The 19,909-nt window shown below is 43.4% G+C and overlaps 1 protein-coding gene across 7 annotated transcripts in view; it reads left to right on the plus strand.

The window, feature by feature from the left end:
- SRFBP1 (serum response factor binding protein 1) overlaps positions 1 to 19,909 on the plus strand; it is a 129,112-nt gene that overhangs the window by 104,797 nt on the left and 4,406 nt on the right. For all 7 annotated transcript variants that reach the window (XM_073344802.1, XM_073344808.1, XM_073344806.1 and 4 more), the window contains one exon: positions 18,948 to 19,029. In XM_073344802.1, the coding sequence (XP_073200903.1) occupies positions 18,948 to 19,029 (82 nt within the window). The remainder of the gene's footprint in view (positions 1 to 18,947; positions 19,030 to 19,909) is intronic.

Below are 19,909 nucleotides of genomic sequence, written 5' to 3' on the forward strand. Positions count from 1 at the left end.
CTTTATATCAGTAGAGTTTATTCTCCATCATTTACAGGAATAAGCTATATAGATAGTACACACAAAAACTATATTAAAAAAGCATCAAGGCTGGTGCAAAATCAAGCCATCAAAAGTTAGGAAATGCCATCATTAAGGTTGCCCTTGTTTGGCCCACATATGCATGTGTGTTGTGATGGTCTTTAATTACATACTGTTTTTTTCCACATAACTGATTAATCCCCAGAGTAGGTCTGCCCAATCCATTGAATGAGGCAGGAGTCCATTGGAAAAAAAGTGATCATGTAATTAAAGACTGTACCATACATATACATAGAGGGCCAAATTAAGTGGCAGACAATTGGGGTGGATTGATTTAAATCAAAGCTTTTTAAATCAATGAGGAGGAAATCTTGATTTAAATTTATTTTAATCATGTTTTTCATTTATACTTTAGTTATTTTTGTAAAGAAATTTTTTATTCTCTTTGGTTCATACCCCTTAAAACATGTTAATTTGCAACTAAATATAGCCTTTACCCTAAATCTGATGCTTCTTTCTGCTAACCACACAGATACACTATATATACATTTATTTGAGCTATTCAATAGGTTAACCTCCATTTATTCATGTTCTTAATTTTTACATTTTTTATAGTTAGAAAATGGTGAATGCTGCAGTTCTTATTTAGTAGATTAATTTTTTACTTGTGATTTATGTCATGCTGTATTTAGATGGAAAATCAATTTTAAAAGCTCCAAAACAGTATTTTATTTTTTTATTGAATAAAACTACCTTAAATGTGCGAGATCCATATGGGGGGGAAATCAAAACTTTTCTCAAAACATCTTTTGCATTTAACATGTCCTTTAAGATTTTAGCACTAGTAGATCTCATCCTCTCAAACCTAGTTTTTAACTAATAAGTTGGAAGAAGAAACAAATTCCATTATTTTTCACCTTCCAATTGGTTTCTTAACTTTGAGTGAACTAGTCAGTGAACTGAAATAGTTGAATAAACAAAAATGAGAGAAATGTTCTCTCTACACCTTGAGGAGAGGATGCTGCTGTCAAAATCTGGTTTAGCTCTTCAGCAAACTCTGGTTCCAGGTGCCTGGCAAATGACTTCAATCAATTCAGTGGGGGACTTCCACAAGACTTTCTTTAAAATTTGGCAGCAAAAATTTACTGCTTTAATATATTTTGTATTTAATTTAAATGATTTTAATAGATTATCATTTTTACATAGGTTGTGAGTTTCATATTTAATTTTAAGTAGGTTTATTTTTAAAATATAAATCCATATTTGCTTAAAATTTGAAAATGTCTGTGTTTTTGTTTTGTTTTGTTTTTTTAAATAACCAATTTTTATCACCATTCAGGGAACTTTTTTCTGGCATTTCCTAACTTGAGGGCTTGGCATTGTAACTTTCATCCTTTAATTTATTTGTATGTATGTAATTCTATACTTTTAAAATATTAAACTGAAAAAGCAGAAATTCCATAATTTGGAATCATATTATCACCCATTAGTCATCAGCAGTTTTGGAACTTTTAGATCTTCACAGACTTCTACCACTTGAGCTAACAAAGTAATCAATAATAGTCATGTACCAACACTAGAGGAGCATCAGTGGGTTTCACAGATATTTGCCTGCAGCAGAGGAATTGAGTTTTATGAATCTTGGCTTCCATTCCTGGTTTTGGAGGGATTTGTCGGCTAGTAGGCACAGACATTTTTCTGCCCATTGCCCCCAAGCTTGATTCCTTCTGCCTCATCCCTTCAAGCCTATCCCTGTCTCTTTCCTGCCCTTCCCCCTCTCCCACGTACCTTGCCCCCAGTCCCAGCGTCCACTGCCCAGGCCTTGGCGGGGGAGGGGGGGGGACGTGGAGGCTGGCTTGGGGGATGGAGGGAAACACCCCCCAGCACTCACCGGCAGCATGGCTGGGGCTGGGCTGCTGAACTTTCCACTGCCGGTGAGTGCAGGCCCAGCCCTGCTGCACCCTTCAGGGGCGGGGCTGGGGCGCGGGCCATGGGGAAGAGGCATGGAGCTGCACAGGGCATCAGGAAATTTTGGTGCTCCAAATTTCCTGGTGCCCTACGCAACTGCGTACTTTGCATATGGGTAAGGTTGGCCCTGCCGGCTTCTCATCCTAATCCCAGTCTCTTTGCCCAGTAAATGCTAGTCTCTCATCTCCAGATTCTACCTTTCCAGTTCCCCATCTAATCTGTCTTTTTCTCCAGTCCTGGCTTCAGGATTCCATTCCATTCCCCACCCCCTCACATTTTTCAATCTCAGTCCCAATCTTTTTGCCCAGTCATTGGAAGTTCTCACACTGCACCCTGGGTCCTCTCAAATCGCCACCCCCTACTTCACTAGTTCTCTGTCCCAGTCTCTTTGCCCAGCCTACCCCAGCTCCTCATCCAATCTTAATCTACCCGTTCTCCCCACCTACTGGCTCCCAGTTCACCAACCCTCCACTCCCTTCCCCTCTGCTCAACCCCCCACCCCCACCCCAAAACCCTTACAGTCCTGGTCTCCTTGCCCAAGATATAGTTAACAGAAAATTGGATTAACCACTTACGTTCCTGTGCTTCCCGGAGTGCTCTAAATGAGAGAAATACACAGAATGATGGGTAAAGGGCAGTTATGCTTTGTACTATGTTCCCTCCTTGTTCCTCCATGCTAAATTCTTTTGTTCCCTCTATGATGGGAAAATGGCATGGACAGTTTTGGAAAAGGATAGAGGAAATCCTGAGCTTGCATGTTTAGCGGCTGGGAGCTGATTTCATCCCTGTATCGGGGGGATGGGTCTCAGATTTTTATATGTGATGTACTCATAAGGGAATGTAATTGTTTTTTAAGTTGACCCACAAAGGGGGGGAAATAAGTATGGGCCTTTGGTGGGGGAAAGGAGCCTTATAAGCCACCTCTGTAGATAACAAAAAGGTGCAAAAAAAAAAAATCTGCACGTTTTTACATGAGAATTTCTTTTCTTTTTTTGTCAGTTCTGCTTTTCCACCCCTCCCACTCTCCTCTTCCCCCCAAAAATACGGACAGCTGAAGAGATTGTAGAGTTATGATGTCACAGATATCAAGCAAATTTAATCTGTCTGAGGAGGGAAGTGGGTTTTGTTCAGTTTTATTGAAAACTTTTTTTTGTTAAGACTTGTTTAATGCAAATGTTCTGTAAATAAAGGAAATGAGTGATCTGTCAAAGGTTCATCTCCCTTACATTTATGGACGGAGAATTCTCACTATACATGTCTGCATTTGAATATGACTGAGTCATACTACAGTAATTGCTGTGAGGCTGTAAATTGACCTAACCAATGTCCATTTAAGATGTAGTGTAGACATGACCTAAGCTATGCAAGTGTGGAGACACCTTTATACTATGCAGCAGTGTGACTGTTTCCTTTAAAAATAGTAGGGATGAGGGGTCAGTCTACTCTTGTCCCCGGATGTATCCGTTTAAGGTTCCTGAGACTTTTTGGAGTGGACAAAGGCCTAGGGAAGGGCAGAGGTAGGTATTAGGACAGAGGAAGATGGTCCTGGGTGAATAGATAGTGCTGGGAGTGGGGGGATTTGGGGGAGAGAATCCCAGGCCACTGTTTCTTTGAGGGCCTGGGACCCAGGAAACTGTAGGGCAGGGTGGGGCAAGGCTCCCTGCCAACTGGGACAAGCCTTGGGAAGATTGGAAGCATCTATGCTGCCTTCTCCTTCATAACAGGAGAGATATCAGCAGTGGAAGGATTGCTGCCCTTTTCCAGCCTGCAGGGGAAAGGACTGAGCTACGAAGCGAGACAGCTGGGAGTAGCTGGCTTAAGGCTGCAGCAGACCTGAATATTCGCACTGCCCCAGAACGATGGCTATGGGGCTCTTGTGCCTAGAAGAGGAAACCTGCTGTTATCCAGGAGGAGGGCAGGCACAATTCCTGAATTAAGGAGGAGGACAGTTGGTCCTGAAGGGGCTATAACGGTCTGTATTTGGGAAAGTCTAAAGACCCCACAAGGGGGCATATTATTATAAGTATTCTGGCCTGAATATAAATTATGAAGAACTAAGATGGAACTCAGCATGGCATCCGTAGGGCCACCGCAGACCATGAGGGGGTGCTCTGGGACAGCGCCCATCCACAAACTGGCATATCTGCATTTACACGAGAGGGCTGTACCAATTTAACTATTTTAGTTTAAAAAAAAAAATCCCCCCCACCCTAAACACACACACACACACAACTGAAATGGTTATACTGGTAAAATTGCCTGTAGACCGGGTCTAAGGATAGTACCTCAGTAGCCTAGAAGACATCTAACAGATCTTCTCCCAGTATGATACAGAATCACTGATGTACCAATGCTGAAATACCTACAATAGGATTTTTGAGTGCAGGGTTTAAATTAATCTCCAATTCTTCTGTGGTATGTATGGAAACCTTGATGTTGCTTGAGCATTTCTGGCATGTGTTAATCATTACTAAATGCACATATTGCCTAATGAACATAATGCTGGAAAATCTGTTTTTCAGTGCCAAGAAGTTGTTAATCTATATGTTTATCTCAAATGCTTTATAGTTTTTCAGTGAACTGAATTTCCATTTCCACGGTACGTCTTTCCGAAAAATGGTTAAACACATATGATGAAAATCTGTTTTCAATTGTGGGAAGACTTTGAGTGTAGTATGCCAAGAAATCTTTTTGTTTTCAATAGCACATCCAACTTTTAAAATGACACATTTATTGTAACAGTACCAGATACCCACTGGGTCATTTATCCCTGTGTGTCCTTACTAGCCCTCACCACCTTTTTAGCATGGCCCAAGAGATTAACATAACTCTTCCCCCTGAGTCTAACTGCAGAAGCACTGATTTTTTTCACCATGTCACAAGTCTGTGTGGGTATAAACTGTTTTATCGAGCTATACCTGATGAGTTATCTTTTGGGGTTTGGGTTTGTGTTTGTGCCTTGGAGCTGCTTAATTGCCTAATAATACTTGAAGGTTAAATCCCCAGGAGTCCCTGTGTTCATCATTCCATCAACAACCTAAATTTGTAATAAAACTTTAGCTATGAGGATTTTGATTCCAGAACTTTTCAACTAATATTTTGATCAAGCAGCCACTTTTCTTGGGCGATCGCATAGTTTTATTAATATAGAGATCAACCCCGTACCCCACCATCCTCAGAACTTTCCTTATTTATTTCTACCATCTGCTTCCACTGAGAGCTTTTGGTGTATGGTCAGTGGTAAACTGCAGAGAACTCAAGATGCATTCAAGTTATTGCTAACTCCTAGAAGTTTTTTCAGAACTCTGTCTCCAGATAGGCTTACAACACATAAATTGAGGGGCATAGTTTGTTCTACCCTCAGCCTGTGTTCTCTTCTTCATTAATAGTGGGTGGTAATGTGAAACAGTGAGAACAATAATAGGTTCAGAATTTTCTTTTGGAGTTTGTTGAGTTTGGCCAGTTCCCATCATGCTTAGACATCCAACTCCCTGTTAGAAGCAACTTCCTGCTCTAGTTCTCTCTAACCTGGCTTTTCTCCATTTTCACTTTTTAGTGCTATATGATCAGGTACTGATGTATTGATAGGCCAGTTTCACAATTTGCTCTCCAGAAAAGGTGAAGCATCAGTGTGATGCTCTCAGATCAGCTGTGAAATGGTTAAGAAATTATTTTTATTTATATGTTTATAGTATGCCTCAAGATTTCATTCCAGTTTTGTAACATCTTTTTAGTAAGATTTTTCTACATATTCTTTACAGTTTCTTATCCACTTACAAGCACTGTACATACAATCTTTTGCTCAGCCCTCTTATTTGACCATGTTGTGTTGATGCAGCACAATCACTGTTAATCTCCTTATTTTTACGGATTGCCTGTTTTTTTAAGTACTAGCATCTCCTCTGCTCCTGTTTTTTGCCAAGTTTTGTTCAGCACAGCAAAAACCAAAGAGTAAAAATATTTAGCAATGACATAGTTTTTTAACTTTTCAAAGAAATGTACAAATATGTAATTCTGATGAACAAATACCACTGCTGTCTTCCTCTTCTATATGAATTCTTACAATATGTAATATACTAATGCTTTTTCTAATATATTACTGAATTTATTGATAGGAACCTAGCAGAGCTGTGTGTAAAGTCAAATATGAAGAGTATAGTACCCACCTAGTTTCGAGTGGGGAATTTTTCCACGTGAAAAACAACATAAAATACCAATCAACATGACTGCTGTGTCAATTTAGGCCTGGAAGCATAAACTCTGTGTATGGGTAGGTAACTCAGATTATGTGCATGCCCTGTCCTAGAACTCTCTGCTGTGGTTTCCCACTATAATACCAGTTGTAGTGTTGATTTTATGGACAAAAAGAAGAAGTTGAGAATAATAATGGCTTGTAGATCACCACAGAACTTGCACTTGAGAGATCTGATTTTTATTCCAAGCTCTGTCATAGATCACTTATCTTTCTATGACTGTTTCCCACTCTAAAAAATAATTGCCGAGCTCACAGAGTTGTTGGGCAGATAAATTAATTTTGCCAGATTAATCCAATGGAACTACACTGACCATTTGTTGTATTCTAAAGCTATTAAGGCTTGTAAAGTGCTTTGACGTCTCATGGAAGACATTAATTATAGAGGTTCAATATATTATGTTGTCTTAATACTACCAGGTCAACTAATATAAATCCAATTAAGAGTATGGGGAAGAGGGTTTGGGGTTGGTTTTTTTTCAAAATTTTAAGGAAAAAAATTCTGAATTCATTCCAGGCAATTTCATGTCTCTGAATTTTCCCTTTATTGTGAAAATGTTGGTACAGTGAATATTTTTTACATCAAATCCTGCAAAGAAAACCTCTATAAAAGGCACTTTTTCACATGAAAACCATTTGCAAAATTCTGATGGGAAGTGAAGTTAGGTCTTTGAAAATCCTCTTGGAAGAGGAAAGGGGATACATCCTTGAAAATCCTCTTGGAAGAAGAGAGGGGAATACGTCTTGGAAAATCCTCTTGTTGACATGGTTGCTGGAACAATTTTTATGATGGGGGTGCTCAGAGCCATTGAACTAAACTGTAATCCCTGTATATAATGGAATCCTTGTCAAGCCAAGGTGTGCAGCAGCACCCCTAGTTTCATCATCTATGCTTGTTGAAAGAAGGGGGTGAGAAACCATGATAGAAACTCATTTACATATTCAAGTATAGTCATTCATTTTTGATGGGAGAAAAAGGAGACAGGTGTGGATGTAGTATAATTGGAGGACAGGTTGCACAGCCTCCAGCATTTTTGGGATATACTTCACTTTATAAGAGGAACAGGGCTAAATGCACGGGATGTGTGAAAGTGGTTAGCCTTTGTCTCAGGCCACGCATATAGAACAGGGCAACTCGCTTACTCTTCAACTGTGCTCAGAAAGTTGGATATTCAAGCCTGCACCTGGGTGCCAGACTCCACCAAAAAAGAAGAGTCAACAGCATTGATGCCAGTCAGTTTGAGAACCGCTGCTCTAGGCTTTTCCCTTACAAAGATTCCCTTGAAAATGGTAACTGACAGAAACCAAAGGGGACCGTAAGATTTCCTGCATGTATTGACTTCTTATGTGAAATGGTTCAGTGAAGTTTGGGTTTTACTGAGAAGTATCAGGTTGCTAACCCTCCAAAAAATCCTTAGGCCAGTGTGATCACAGTGGACAGACAGTAGTGCTGGAACTATGGGTGCTGGGAGTGCTGCCACACCTCCTGGCTTGAAGTAGTAATAAGAAACACCAAATGCCTGGTTTCCATCATCAACACCCCCACTATATAAATTGTTCCAGCACCCCTATGGATAGATGTCAGCTACAGCTGAAAACATTTCATAAGTCTACTCAAAAATGCTAGGGTCATCTCTGTTGACATTTACTGATGCTCATGCTGACTTGTTTGCTCACTCAGGCAGCTGCTGCAAGTGGAACGTCTCACCTACAGTGCTGCTAAAAGCTTATGAAAGTCACTCCATGTAGTCCCTACACTCCAGACCACCCCTGACCCTTGGCAGCTGCTCCAATATTGCATAAAGAGCTGAGGAGGCTGGGTCAACTGAGTGGGAATCCTGCAGCTGCTGCAATCCACTTCTCTCTCTTCCATTGCCTACTTCCCCATCCCCAGCTCAGAACTTGAGGAGAGCCAATGCTGGTGTTCTTGGTTCCGCACAACATATAGTTTGCAAGTCTGAAAATTAGCTTGTATAACTAGCATAAAATGTCACTTGTGGAGCTTAACTAGACATGGTAGTTGTTAACAGACGATTCCTTCCTTTCACAAATATTATGGACCGTACAGCACGCGGCTATAAGCATAGGAATATTGTCATGAAGCTGGACATGGCCAATGACAATATTCCTATGCTTATAGCCGCGTGCTGTATGGTCCATAATATTTGTGAAAGGAAGGAATAGTCTGTTAACAATACAGGCATCACCATACAGGCATCACCAGTGGGTTTTTAAATGGCCAAATTCACACTCCAGTCATTCTGCACTTGTTCAGCCTGTTGTTGAACCGCTCCTTGTTGCTGTCAAGTTGCCCCATGTACGGCTTCATAAGCCACAGCATTAATGGGTAGGCAGGGTCACAATGGGCATTTCGACTTCACCTACTGTGATTCTGGTCCGGAAAGAAAGTCCCTGCTTGCAGCTTCTTGAACAGGCCAGTGTTCCGAAATACGTGCGTCATGCACCTTTTTGGACCAGCCTGTGTTAATGTCCGTGCAACGTCCACAAGTGCCTGGAGAACCATTGAGAAATACCCTTTGCAATTAATGACCCTGCACACTTCCATCAACATGTGTCCAACGGTCTACTTTCCCACTCTGAACTGGTTAGTGACCAATCGGTAGCAGTCTGGAGTAGCCAGCTTCTATAGTGCAGTTGCCACACACTTCTCCAATAACAGGGCAGCTCTCATTCTCATGTCCTTGTGCCGCAGGGCTGGGGCGAGCTCATCACACGGTCTCATGAATGTGGCTTTCCTCATCTGAAAATTCTGCAGCCACTGCTAGTCATCCCAGGTGTGCATCATGATTTGATCCCACCACTCAGTGCTTGTTTCCCGAGCCCAGAAATGGTGTTCCACTGTGGTCAGCACCTCCCTGAAAGTCACAAGCAATCTCGTGTCATAGCTCCTATGCATAGCTAGATCAACGTCGCACTACTCTTGCCTTTGTAGTTTAAGGAATAACTCCACTGCCACTCGTGATATGTTGATCAGAGCAAGCAGCATACCCGTCAACAGTTTGGGATCCATTCCTGCAGCCTGAAAGAGGCAGCGCCCACAGTACACAAACTGTTGAAAGATGGCACCAAATGCAGATGAAGCCCAGGGTATGCTGGGATGCGAAGCAATGCATCACGGGGCATTGGGACTAGACTCAGGATGCCCCACGACCCCCTCCGCCTTCTCATAAGTCTTACTGTCAAAAGAGAAAGTGGTGCTCTGTGGGATAACTGCCCAGAGTGCACCACTCAAAATAGTACAGCAAGTGTGAACATGCAATTGCACAGGCAGCTGTCAGTGTGAACACACAACAGGGGTTTTCCTTATGCGCTCTCTGAGCGACGCTGTAACTGCTGGTGCTGTAACTTTGCCAGTGTAGACGTGCCATTAGTGAGCCAAAAAGTTTTGAAGGAGCCCCTTGTTAAAATGACCGCCCTGCACCTTTAAGTGGAGGGGTATTTGACTGGCTGGCCGAACAAGGGAACTATGCTTTATGGCTTGGGGGAAAGGGGAGATGGAAAACTGCTGCAAAGGGTCAGCGAGGTTGCTGACTCATCCCCCGGGAATGAGGGATTGAAAAGGGACAGCCCTGTGCCTTACCCCTCCCTTTTGCACGAAGCAGTGTGGATCTGCAGGCACAGTATTGTCCTTTGGGCACATAGGCACACATCCGAGTTGCTCGAGCGTTCGCAGCTGGGCTTCTGTGGTGAAGCAGTACTCATTGGTGTCCAAAGAGGGGCATGTTATGGGATCAGCTGATACCGCTGATGTATATTGTGTGGGCCCATCACCGGCCACCAGATATAATTGTGGTACACATTGTGGGAAACAATTTGGGAATGCTTAAAAGGGTGAAACTAATGCTCAGAACAAGGAGGGACTTGAGGCTGATCCTTAAAATTTTTCCAGGAGTTAACTTTGCATGGTCAGTTATGCTTCAGCACAGGATCTGGCAGGGAGCCATTAGCCCCCCAGGATGGACAAGGCCAGGAAGTATGTGAATAAGGGGGCAGTAATTTCACATCCTGGCATAGTATATGGATCACCAGAGTTGTTTCGGGAGGATGGGGTTCACCGCTCAGACTTAGGTGCTGTCATGTTTTTGACTGATCTAAAAGAGGAATCTTACTCTAAAAGAGGGAATCTTACCAGGTTTGGGGAGGAGCAGCCAAGCTAATGGTTTTTGCCTCTTTGTGGCAAATGTTCAGTGCAGATACTCCATAGGAAAAGTATACAGTGACCGGATAAATGGCTTGGGAAAGGAATTAAAAAAAGTTGTTTGGTAAAGGAGTGAACAGGGGGCAGTTGGGGACTCCTATGATTGGTATGGCAGGGAGCCAACCCCTATTATTATAGCCCACCTTAACCCTCCTGTGAGGATGGGGTGGATGGTAAGGTCCCAGCAATGGATTTCCTGGAGGGACATGAATGGGAAAAATGGGGGAGCTGGTAAAATCCCCCTGGTTAATTATGGAATAAACATGGGATTACCTGCACTGTACACTTTTTATCTGCTGGATAGTCCCAGGCATCTGATAATAAAGTTTGCTGCATGATTAGACCTATATCCCATATCTCCTGTCTTCTTTCCATATAGCCAGACAATGTTGGCATCTCATGACTGCCCAGGTTGGATGTAGAGTACAGAAGGAGCCAGTCACTGAACAGTAAATATATTACTCGACTGCTTTATTCACTTTGCACCTCCCAGACTGGATGCTGAATGAGGGAGGAGGATCCTATGGAAATATGTGGTGATGCAGTTAGGTATTGTCATAAATGCATATGTACAAGAAGATAGAGATGTGATTGTTCATGCAGCCTTAAGCATTTCCTGATAATTTGAGTTTCGCATTGCAACTTTTACATTCTTTTAGCATTGTTTTTAGTTTGACATATTATATATTGGATAGAAGACAACTATAGAAATACCAAAAAAATAAAATTTCTGTTTATGCACATCTAAGTAAATATTAGGTTTTGTAAGTTTAAGCTTCTTGATAGAGAGCCAGGAAAACTGGATTTTATTGTTGCATGCCAGAAACTTGCTTTATGACTTCAGGTAAGTCACTGGGGCTAATCTGTACTTCAGTTTCTCAGTCTGTAAAATGGGGATAATGTCTACTTTTGAAAATACTGAGACTTTTGCATGAAAGACACACATTAGTGAAAAGTGGTACAAGAAATAGTATGGCTTCATACAAATAAATATTTACCATTCCAGCATTTTCATAAATAATCAGATTTAGTGTTGTGTTTTTCCTCTGTGGGTAGATTTAACATTTTTCCTTCTAAATTAGATTTTCTGTCAGTGTTTTTCGTACTATAAAACACTTATGTTCGATTTGTTTTTCCATAAGATTGGATATGCCAAAAAGTCCAGAAATAGGAAGTGTTTAAGGATAAGAATGTCACATTGTATGTTTATGGCTGCTATCTCCTAATGTAGATAGTGTTTGCGAGTATTTTTCTATAAGAAAAATGTGAGTATTCCATATAAACTGGCAAATAAACTTAAACCCTTTTCCATAAATACTTGAATTAAAGAACACCAGATGTTGCACAGAAGCTACTGCTGCTTTGTGAACTTTATGGTATACACTTTCTAAACCCACAGGAAGCGTCTGAGGGGGAAAGTATATTAATTAAGTTCAAAAATACATTTTCCAGCTATAGAAAAATCTCCAAAGAAAATACCTTTTGATCTTCAGCAATGTGAGCAGGCTGTCCCAGTAGTCTGGGAGCAGAATACGCTGTTGTCACATGGGATCTAGATTTTGGCTTCTAGTTCTCTAGGCCAAACCAGCCTGCGAGTAAGCCAGCTGAGGCCCATTGGAGATGGAACATGTATGTCTCTTGGACCATCTCCTCTGGCCAATGTTCAGAGCATCGCAGACTGTCTGCAAAGGGAACATTTTCCAAGCCCTCCTTGACCTGAGGAAAGATTTCTGCGATATGGGGGACTTGGGGAGAAGGAAAATTGCTGGCAAGCCCAGAAAATCATCTCCTCAAACAAGAAATATGACCTAAACAGTATGGTCTTCTGCTAAGATGTTGAGTTTCCCTCACTATTTTGTAACTTTTTCCCTAGGGCTGGCCAGAAAACATTTGTTTCCAAAGAAGTTGGAGAGTTTGAAATTTTTTTTTTATTCTGATATGGAATGTGGGAGAGAAACCCACCCGGCCCTGGTCTACACTAGGACTTTAGGTCGAATTTAGCAGCATTAAATTGATGTAAACTTGCACCCGTCCACATGATGAAGCCCTTTATTTCGACTTAAAGGGCTCTTAAAATCGATTTCCTTACTCCACCCCAGACAAGTGGATTAGCGCTTAAATCGGCCTTGCCGGCTCAAATCTGGGGTACTGTGGACACAATTCGACGGTATTGGCCTCCGGGAGCTATCCCAGAGTGCTCCATTGTGACCGCTCTGGACAGCACTCTCAACTCAGATGCCCTGGCCAGGTAGACAGGAAAAGAACCGCGAACTTTTGAATCTCATTTCCTGTTTGGCCAGCGTGGCAAGCTGCAGGTGACCAGGCAGAGCTCATCAGCAGAGGTGACCATGATGGAGTCCCAGAATCACAAAAGAGCTCCAGCATGAACTGAACGGGAGGTACGGGATCTGATCGCTGTATGGGGAGAGGAATCCGTGCTATCAGAACTCCGTTCCAGTTTTCGAAATGCCGAAACCTTTGTGAAAATCTCCCAGGGCATGAAGGACAGAGGCCATAACAGGGACCCGAAGCAGTGCCGCGTGAAACTGAAGGAGCTGAGGCAAGCCTACCAGAAAACTAGAGAGGCGAACGGCCGCTCTGGGTCAGAGCCCCAAACATGCCGCTTCTATGATGAGCTGCATGCCATTTTAGGGGGTTCAGCCACCAGTACCCCAGCCGTGTTGTTTGACTCCTTCAATGGAGATGGAGGCAACACGGAAGCAGGTTTTGGGGACGAAGAAGAAGATGATGAGGAGGAGGAGGAGGTCGTAGATAGCTCACAGCAAGCAAGCGGAGAAACCGGTTTTCCCGACAGCCAGAAACTGTTTCTCACCCTGGACCTGGAGCCAGTACCCCCCAAACCCACCCAAGGCTGCCTCCTGGACCCGGCAGGCGGAGAAGGGACCTCCGGTGAGTGTACCTTTCAGAATACTATACATGGTTTAAAAGCAAGCATGTGAAAGGATTAATTTGCCCTGGCATTCGCGGCTCTCCTGGATGTACTTCCAAAGCCTTTGCAAAAGGTTTCTGGGGAGCGCAGCCTTATTGCATCCTCCATGGTAGGACACTTTACCACTCCAGGCCAGCAGCACGTACTTGGGAATCATTGTACAACAACGCACTGCAGTGTATGTTTGCTGGTGTTCAAACAACATCCGTTCTTTATCTCTCTGTGTTATCCTCAGGAGAGTGAGATATCATTCATGGTCACCTGGTTGAAATAGGGTGCTTTTCTTCAGGGGACACTCAGAGGTGCCCGTTCCTGCTGGGCTGTTTGCCTGTGGCTGAACAGAAATGTTCCCCGCTGTTAGCCATGGGGAGGGTTGAGAGGATAGCCACGCGGTGGGGGGAGGCAAAATGCGACCTTGTAACGAAAGCACATGTGCTATGTATGTAATGTTAACAGCAAGGTTTACCCTGAAAGAGTGTAGCCACTGTTTTATAAAATGTGTCTTTTTAAATACCGCTGTCCCTTTTTTTTCTCCACCAGCTGCATGTGTTTCAATGATCACAGGATCTTCTCCTTCCCAGAGGCTAGTGAAGATTAGAAAGAAAAAAAAACGCACTCATGATGAAATGTTCTCTGAGCTCATGCTGTCCTCCCACACTGACAGAGCACAGACAAATGCGTGGAGGTAAATAATGTCAGAGTGCAGGAAAGCACAAAATGACCGGGAGGAGGGGTGGCGGGCTGAAGACAGGGCTGAAGCTCAAATGTGGCGGCAGCGTGATGAGAGGAGGCAGAATTCAATGCTGAGGCTGCTGGAGGATCAAACCAGTATGCTCCAGTGTATGATTGAGCTGCAGCAAAGGCAGCTGGAGCACAGACTGCCACTACAGCCCCCCTGTAACCAACCGCCCTCCTCCCCAAGTTCCATAGCCTCCACACCCAGACGCCCAAGAACGCGGTGGGGGGGCCTCCGTCCAACCAGCCACTCCACCAAAGAGGATTGCCCAAAACACAGAAGGCTGGCATTCAATAAATTTTAAAGCTGTAAACTTTTAAAGTGCTGTGTGGCATTTTCCTTCCCTCCTCCTCCACCACCCCTCCTGGGCTACCTTGGTAGTCATCCCCCTATTTGTGTGATGAATGAATAAAGAATGCATGAATGTGAAGCAACAATGACTTTATTGCCTCTGCAAGCGGTGATTGAAGGGAGGAGGGGAGGGTGGTTAGCTTACAGGGAAGTAGAGTGAACCAAGGGTCGGGGGGTTTCATCAAGGAGAAACAAAGAGAACTTTCACACCGTAGCCTGGCCAGTCATGAAACTGGTTTTCAAAGCTTCTCTGATGCGTACCGCGCCCTCCTGTGCTCTTCTAACTGCCCTGGTGTCTGGCTGTGTGTAACCAGCAGCCAGGAGATTTGCCTCAACCTCCCACCCCGCCATAAACTCCCACCCCGCCTCCCCCTTACTCTCACAGATATTGTGGAGCACACAGCAAGCAGTAATAACAGTGGGAATATTGGTTTCGCTGAGGTCTAAGCGAGTCAGTAAACTGCGCCAGCACGCTTTTAAACGTCCAAATGCACATTCTACCACCATTCTGCACTTGCTCAGCCTGTAGTTGAACAGCTCCTGACTACTGTCCAGGCTGCCTGTGTACGGCTTCATGAGCCATGGCATTAAGGGGTAGGCTGGGTCCCCAAGGATAACTATAGGCATTTCAACATCCCCAACAGTTTATTTTCTGGTCTGGGAATAAAGTCCCTTCCAGCAGCTTTTGAAACAGACCAGAGTTCCTGAAGATGCGAGCATCATGCCCCGATAGCTCAGTGGTTTGAGCATTGGCCTGCTAAACCCAGGGTTGTGAGTTCAATCCTTGAGGGGGCCATTTAGGGATCTGGAACAAAAATGGGAGATTGGTCCTGCTTTGAGCAGGGGGGTTGGACTAGATGACCTTCTGAGGTCCCTTCCAAGCCTGATATTCTATGTTGGTGAAACGTCCCTTGTGATCCACCAGAGCTTGCAGCACTAATGAAAAGTACCCCTTGCGGTTTATGTACTCGCCGGCTTGGTGCTCCAGTGCCAAGATAGGGATATGGGTTCCATCTATGGCCCCACCACAGTTAGGGAATCCCATTGCAGCAAAGCCATCCACTATGACCTGCACATTTCCCAGGGTCACTACCCTTGATATCAGCAGATCTTTGATTGCGTGGGCTACTTGCATCACAGCAGCCCCCACAGTAGATTTGCCCTCTCCAAATTGATTCCCAACTGACCAGTAGCTGCCTGGCATTGCAAGTTTCCACAGGGCTATTGCCACTCGCTTCTCAACTGTGAGGGCTGCTCTCATCTTGGTATTCATGCGCTTCAGGGCAGGGGAAAGCAAGTCACAAAGTTCCATGAAAGTGCCCTTACGCATGCAAAAGTTTCGCAGCCACTGGGAATCGTCCCAGACCTGCAACACTATGCGGTCCCACCAGTCTGTGCTTGTTTCCCAAGCCCAGAATCGGCGTTCCACAGCATGAACCTGCCCCATTAGCACCATGATGCGTGCATTGGCAGGGCCCATACTTTCAGAGAAATCTGTGTCCATGTCCTGATCACTCACGTGACCACGCTGATGTCGCCTTCTCTCCCGGTATCGCTCTGCCAGGTTCTGGTGCTGCATATACTGCTGGATAATGCGTGTGGTGTTTAATGTGCTCCTAATTGCCAAAGTGAGCTGAGCGGCCTCCATGCTTGCCTTGGTATGGCGTCCGCACAGAAAAAAGGCGTGGAACGATTGTCTGCCGTTGCTCTGACAGAGGGAGGGGCGACTGACATGGCTTACAGGGTTGGCTTACAGGGAGTTAAAATCAATGAAGGGGGTGGCTTTACATCAAGGAGTATTTCAGGCAGGATTTCACGGAGGGTTTCAATAAGAAATGGTGCACCTAAGTAATTGTTCTTATTGGAACAAGCAGGTTGGTCTGGCCTCTGATTGATACATGGCTAGATTTACCTCGCTGCACCTTCTCTGTGAGTGACTGCAGTGTGACCTAGAGGAATGAGTCCCCTAGACGGGGGAGAGGGGGAAGTACAAAACAAATCTGGTTTATTTCTTGTTTTGATCCACTCCATCTATCTTTTACATCTTTGGCTGGCAGCAGACGGTGCAGAAGGACTGCAAGCCATCCATATCTCATGGCTGCTCGGCAGAAGACGGTGCAGTAGGACTTCTAGCCATCCTCATCTCTTGCCTGCCTGGCAGAAGATGGTACAGTAGGACTGCTAGAAATCCGTATCGCCTGCCTGCTCACCATAAGATGGTTCAATAGGACTGACTGCAGGACTAAAGAGAATGACCTGGTCAAGTCACTCCAAATTTAGTCCCTGCGCACATGTCTGCCCAGGCGCTCCTGGCCGAGATGGCCAGGAGCACCTCGGACATGACGATGACGGCTACCAGTCGTGCTGTACCGTCTGCTGCCACAAGGCAATGGGTTGCTGCTGCTGTGTAGCAATGCAGTACCATGTCTGCTAGCACCCAGGAGACATACGGTGACAGTTACCTGAGCGGGTTTCATGCTTGCCATGGTATGGAGTCTGCACAGGTAACTCAGGAAAAAAGGCGTGAAATGATTGTCTGCCCTTGCTTTCACGGAGGGGGGGAGGGAATGGGGGCCTGACGATATGTACCCAGAACCACCTGTGACAATGTTTTAGCCCCATCAGGCATTGGGATCTCAACCCAGAATTCCAATGGGCAGCGGAGACTGTGGGAACTGTGGGATAGCTACCCACAATGCAACACTCCGGAAGTCGACTCTAGCCTCGGTACTGTGGAAGCGCTCCGCCGAGTTAATGCACTTAGAGCATTTTCTGTGAGGACACACACACTCGAATATATAAAAACGATTTCTAAAAAACCGACTTCTATAAATTCGACCTAATTTCGTAGTGTAGACATACCTTTAGTGTTGCCAATAGCTTGACATTTAGGGCACTCACTTCCAAACCAGGCACAGTAGGAACTTGAACCTGGGTCTCCCACATTCCAGGTGATGAATACAGGGCTATTAGCAGTACTGGGTTTGGTGTCTCTTTCCCCTTCACCCCACAAAATCCATCCTGGATCTGATATGCCTTCCCAATCAGTTTTGCATATGAAGAACTTTGCAGTAAAGTGAGGACAATGTTGTGACTGAAGAACAAGCTTTCTAATAACTGCCTGTTGTCTTTCAACATACAAAGAACTAGGAACTGAAAATCACAAGGCTAGGAGAGGAAAGAAACACCATCCCATAATACTTTTACCCTAATTACTATAAATTCCTCCTTTTGCCTCCATGACACCCAAATTGTCCTCTGTCTCCCTTATTTCTTCATACAAAAACACAAACCCCAATATCATCCTTGCCTTTCAATCTGACCATGTTAACCTGCTCTTTAAATCCCTCCAATGGCTTTCTCTGCTCAGCTGCATCAAATTTAAGCTTACCTTTGCCTTCAAGACCCTGTATAACTGCACTTAACACTTATCCACCCATCTCTTTATCCATCTTCCCTTATCTCCTCTGCTGTACTAATGCCAGCCTTGATGCCTCATTCCACCTGCTTCTCTCACAAATATCTCTATTCCTTTAACCAAACCACTCCATGCAAACGGAATGCCCTCTTTGAGCTGGTCCACAAGGTTACTACCTTCTTCATGTTCAGATACTTCCTGAAAGTTAACTTCTACTGTGACTCCTACAAGAAGTCAGGTGGTTGCTTATTCCTATTTATCCACAGCTTTTTCATAACGTCTATTTAAAAAACACAAGTGTGTTGTGTTTTTCAAACTGTGCTACTAAGATGTGGCTATTTGCTACTTTGACTACCTTACTTAGCTTTGTACATTTCTCCTCTACCCCTTCATCCGTTTGCCTTTTAGACTGGAAAGTCCTTGGAGACAAGGAGCAATGTTGTCTCATGTTTGGAAAGCATCTAATACATTGGAAATATTGGAAATAATAGTAATGACTTCAAAATTTAGTCTCTAGAGCTCTATGAAAAAAAGATGAACAATATTATCTGACTTAAGTTATTACCCCTCCAGCCAAGAGGAGGTGGCCTTGTGTATACAGTCCTCTTCCGCCTTTTTTGAATTATTGTAGACCAATATAGCAAATGTGCAGTGAATGTAAAATTGTAGTGTGTTGTTCAAGCCTGGAAGATGTGCAGACAATCTATTCTTAAACATAAACATCACAATATCACTCATAGTTAATAATAGGGCAATTGCAATGGTGCATATTTGTAATGTTCTTATCGGTAGCCCCATAGTCAAATTCTTTCGTGCTCCTGGGGATGACGTGAGATTTTAATTTAAGACAAATGTGAGGTGTGCAGGCCTGGTAACATTTCAACTTTCATTGTCTTGGAGTTTTTGTTTTTTAGTGGGCTGGGAGGGCTATACACTGTCACTAGTGTGTCTTATAGTATGGATCAGGAAAATCTACACAACCACCTTATCACCATACAACATTTCTTATTTATTTTTCATTTTTTTATACAGCCAAATTCCACTGCAGCTGACAGAGCGACTGCTAGACTAGCAACACACCCACTGTTGAAGACAAAAATTGCTGATATTAAAGGTATGAAATAGACAGTCTCATCTTGTGCACAAACAAATACAGGAATTTGAACATTATCTTGTTCTATCCCTTAAAAATGGTGTTTTGGAAGAGGTAATATAATTACTCCTGTCTCAATAGGGATGTTTGTCGTAACCGCACAGATGAATTGTAAACGTTTTACAGTTAATTTCTGAACACTGAAGCGTCCTTTATTCTGTAAGGAACTGAATTTTTAATAAAAAGAATATAAATGAATATGAATATATATAAAAATAACGAATATGTCATGTGTCAATAATAAACTGGCTTATTATAGCCTGAATATGTTGGTCATTTTTTATATTAAATTGCTTCCATGTTTGTTCTCTGCTTTTAACCCACAGTAATAGTATTTGCTATTAGGTGTATATACTGTTTGCTAATAGGTGTATGTACTGTTACACATTTGTATTACCGAACTTAAGCCAGCTAGCTGAGATGAAGTCACAGACCTAAAATAGTTTTGTAATATTAACTGTTTAGCAGGTTAATAGGTCTAAAACTTTCAGTTGTATAGCAGCTTGCAGACAGAGGGGATTATATGATTCATAAAATCCAGAAGTCTCTGCTAAATTGGTGCTGCATCCTGTTTAGAGCAACACCTATATTGATTCTATAAAGACTCTATATTGGAGGTATTTAAGGCTGGGGTTTTTAAAGTAGGCTAAAGCAGTTTGCACCATTTCCAGTATGGACATAGCTTGTTTTTCACCACAGCATTCACATACCCTACACACCACCGCTAATGGTGTACGGTTTAGATATAGGCTAAAAGAAGGTTGAGACATGTTGGTTGGTGCTCTCTGTTGGGCAAAGAGCAGATATGGAAAATTCCAAGCCAAAGGGTGAATGTTTCAGA

This window comes from Lepidochelys kempii, chromosome 5 (assembly GCF_965140265.1).
Source record: "Lepidochelys kempii isolate rLepKem1 chromosome 5, rLepKem1.hap2, whole genome shotgun sequence".
NCBI classification, from domain to species: domain Eukaryota; kingdom Metazoa; phylum Chordata; order Testudines; family Cheloniidae; genus Lepidochelys; species Lepidochelys kempii.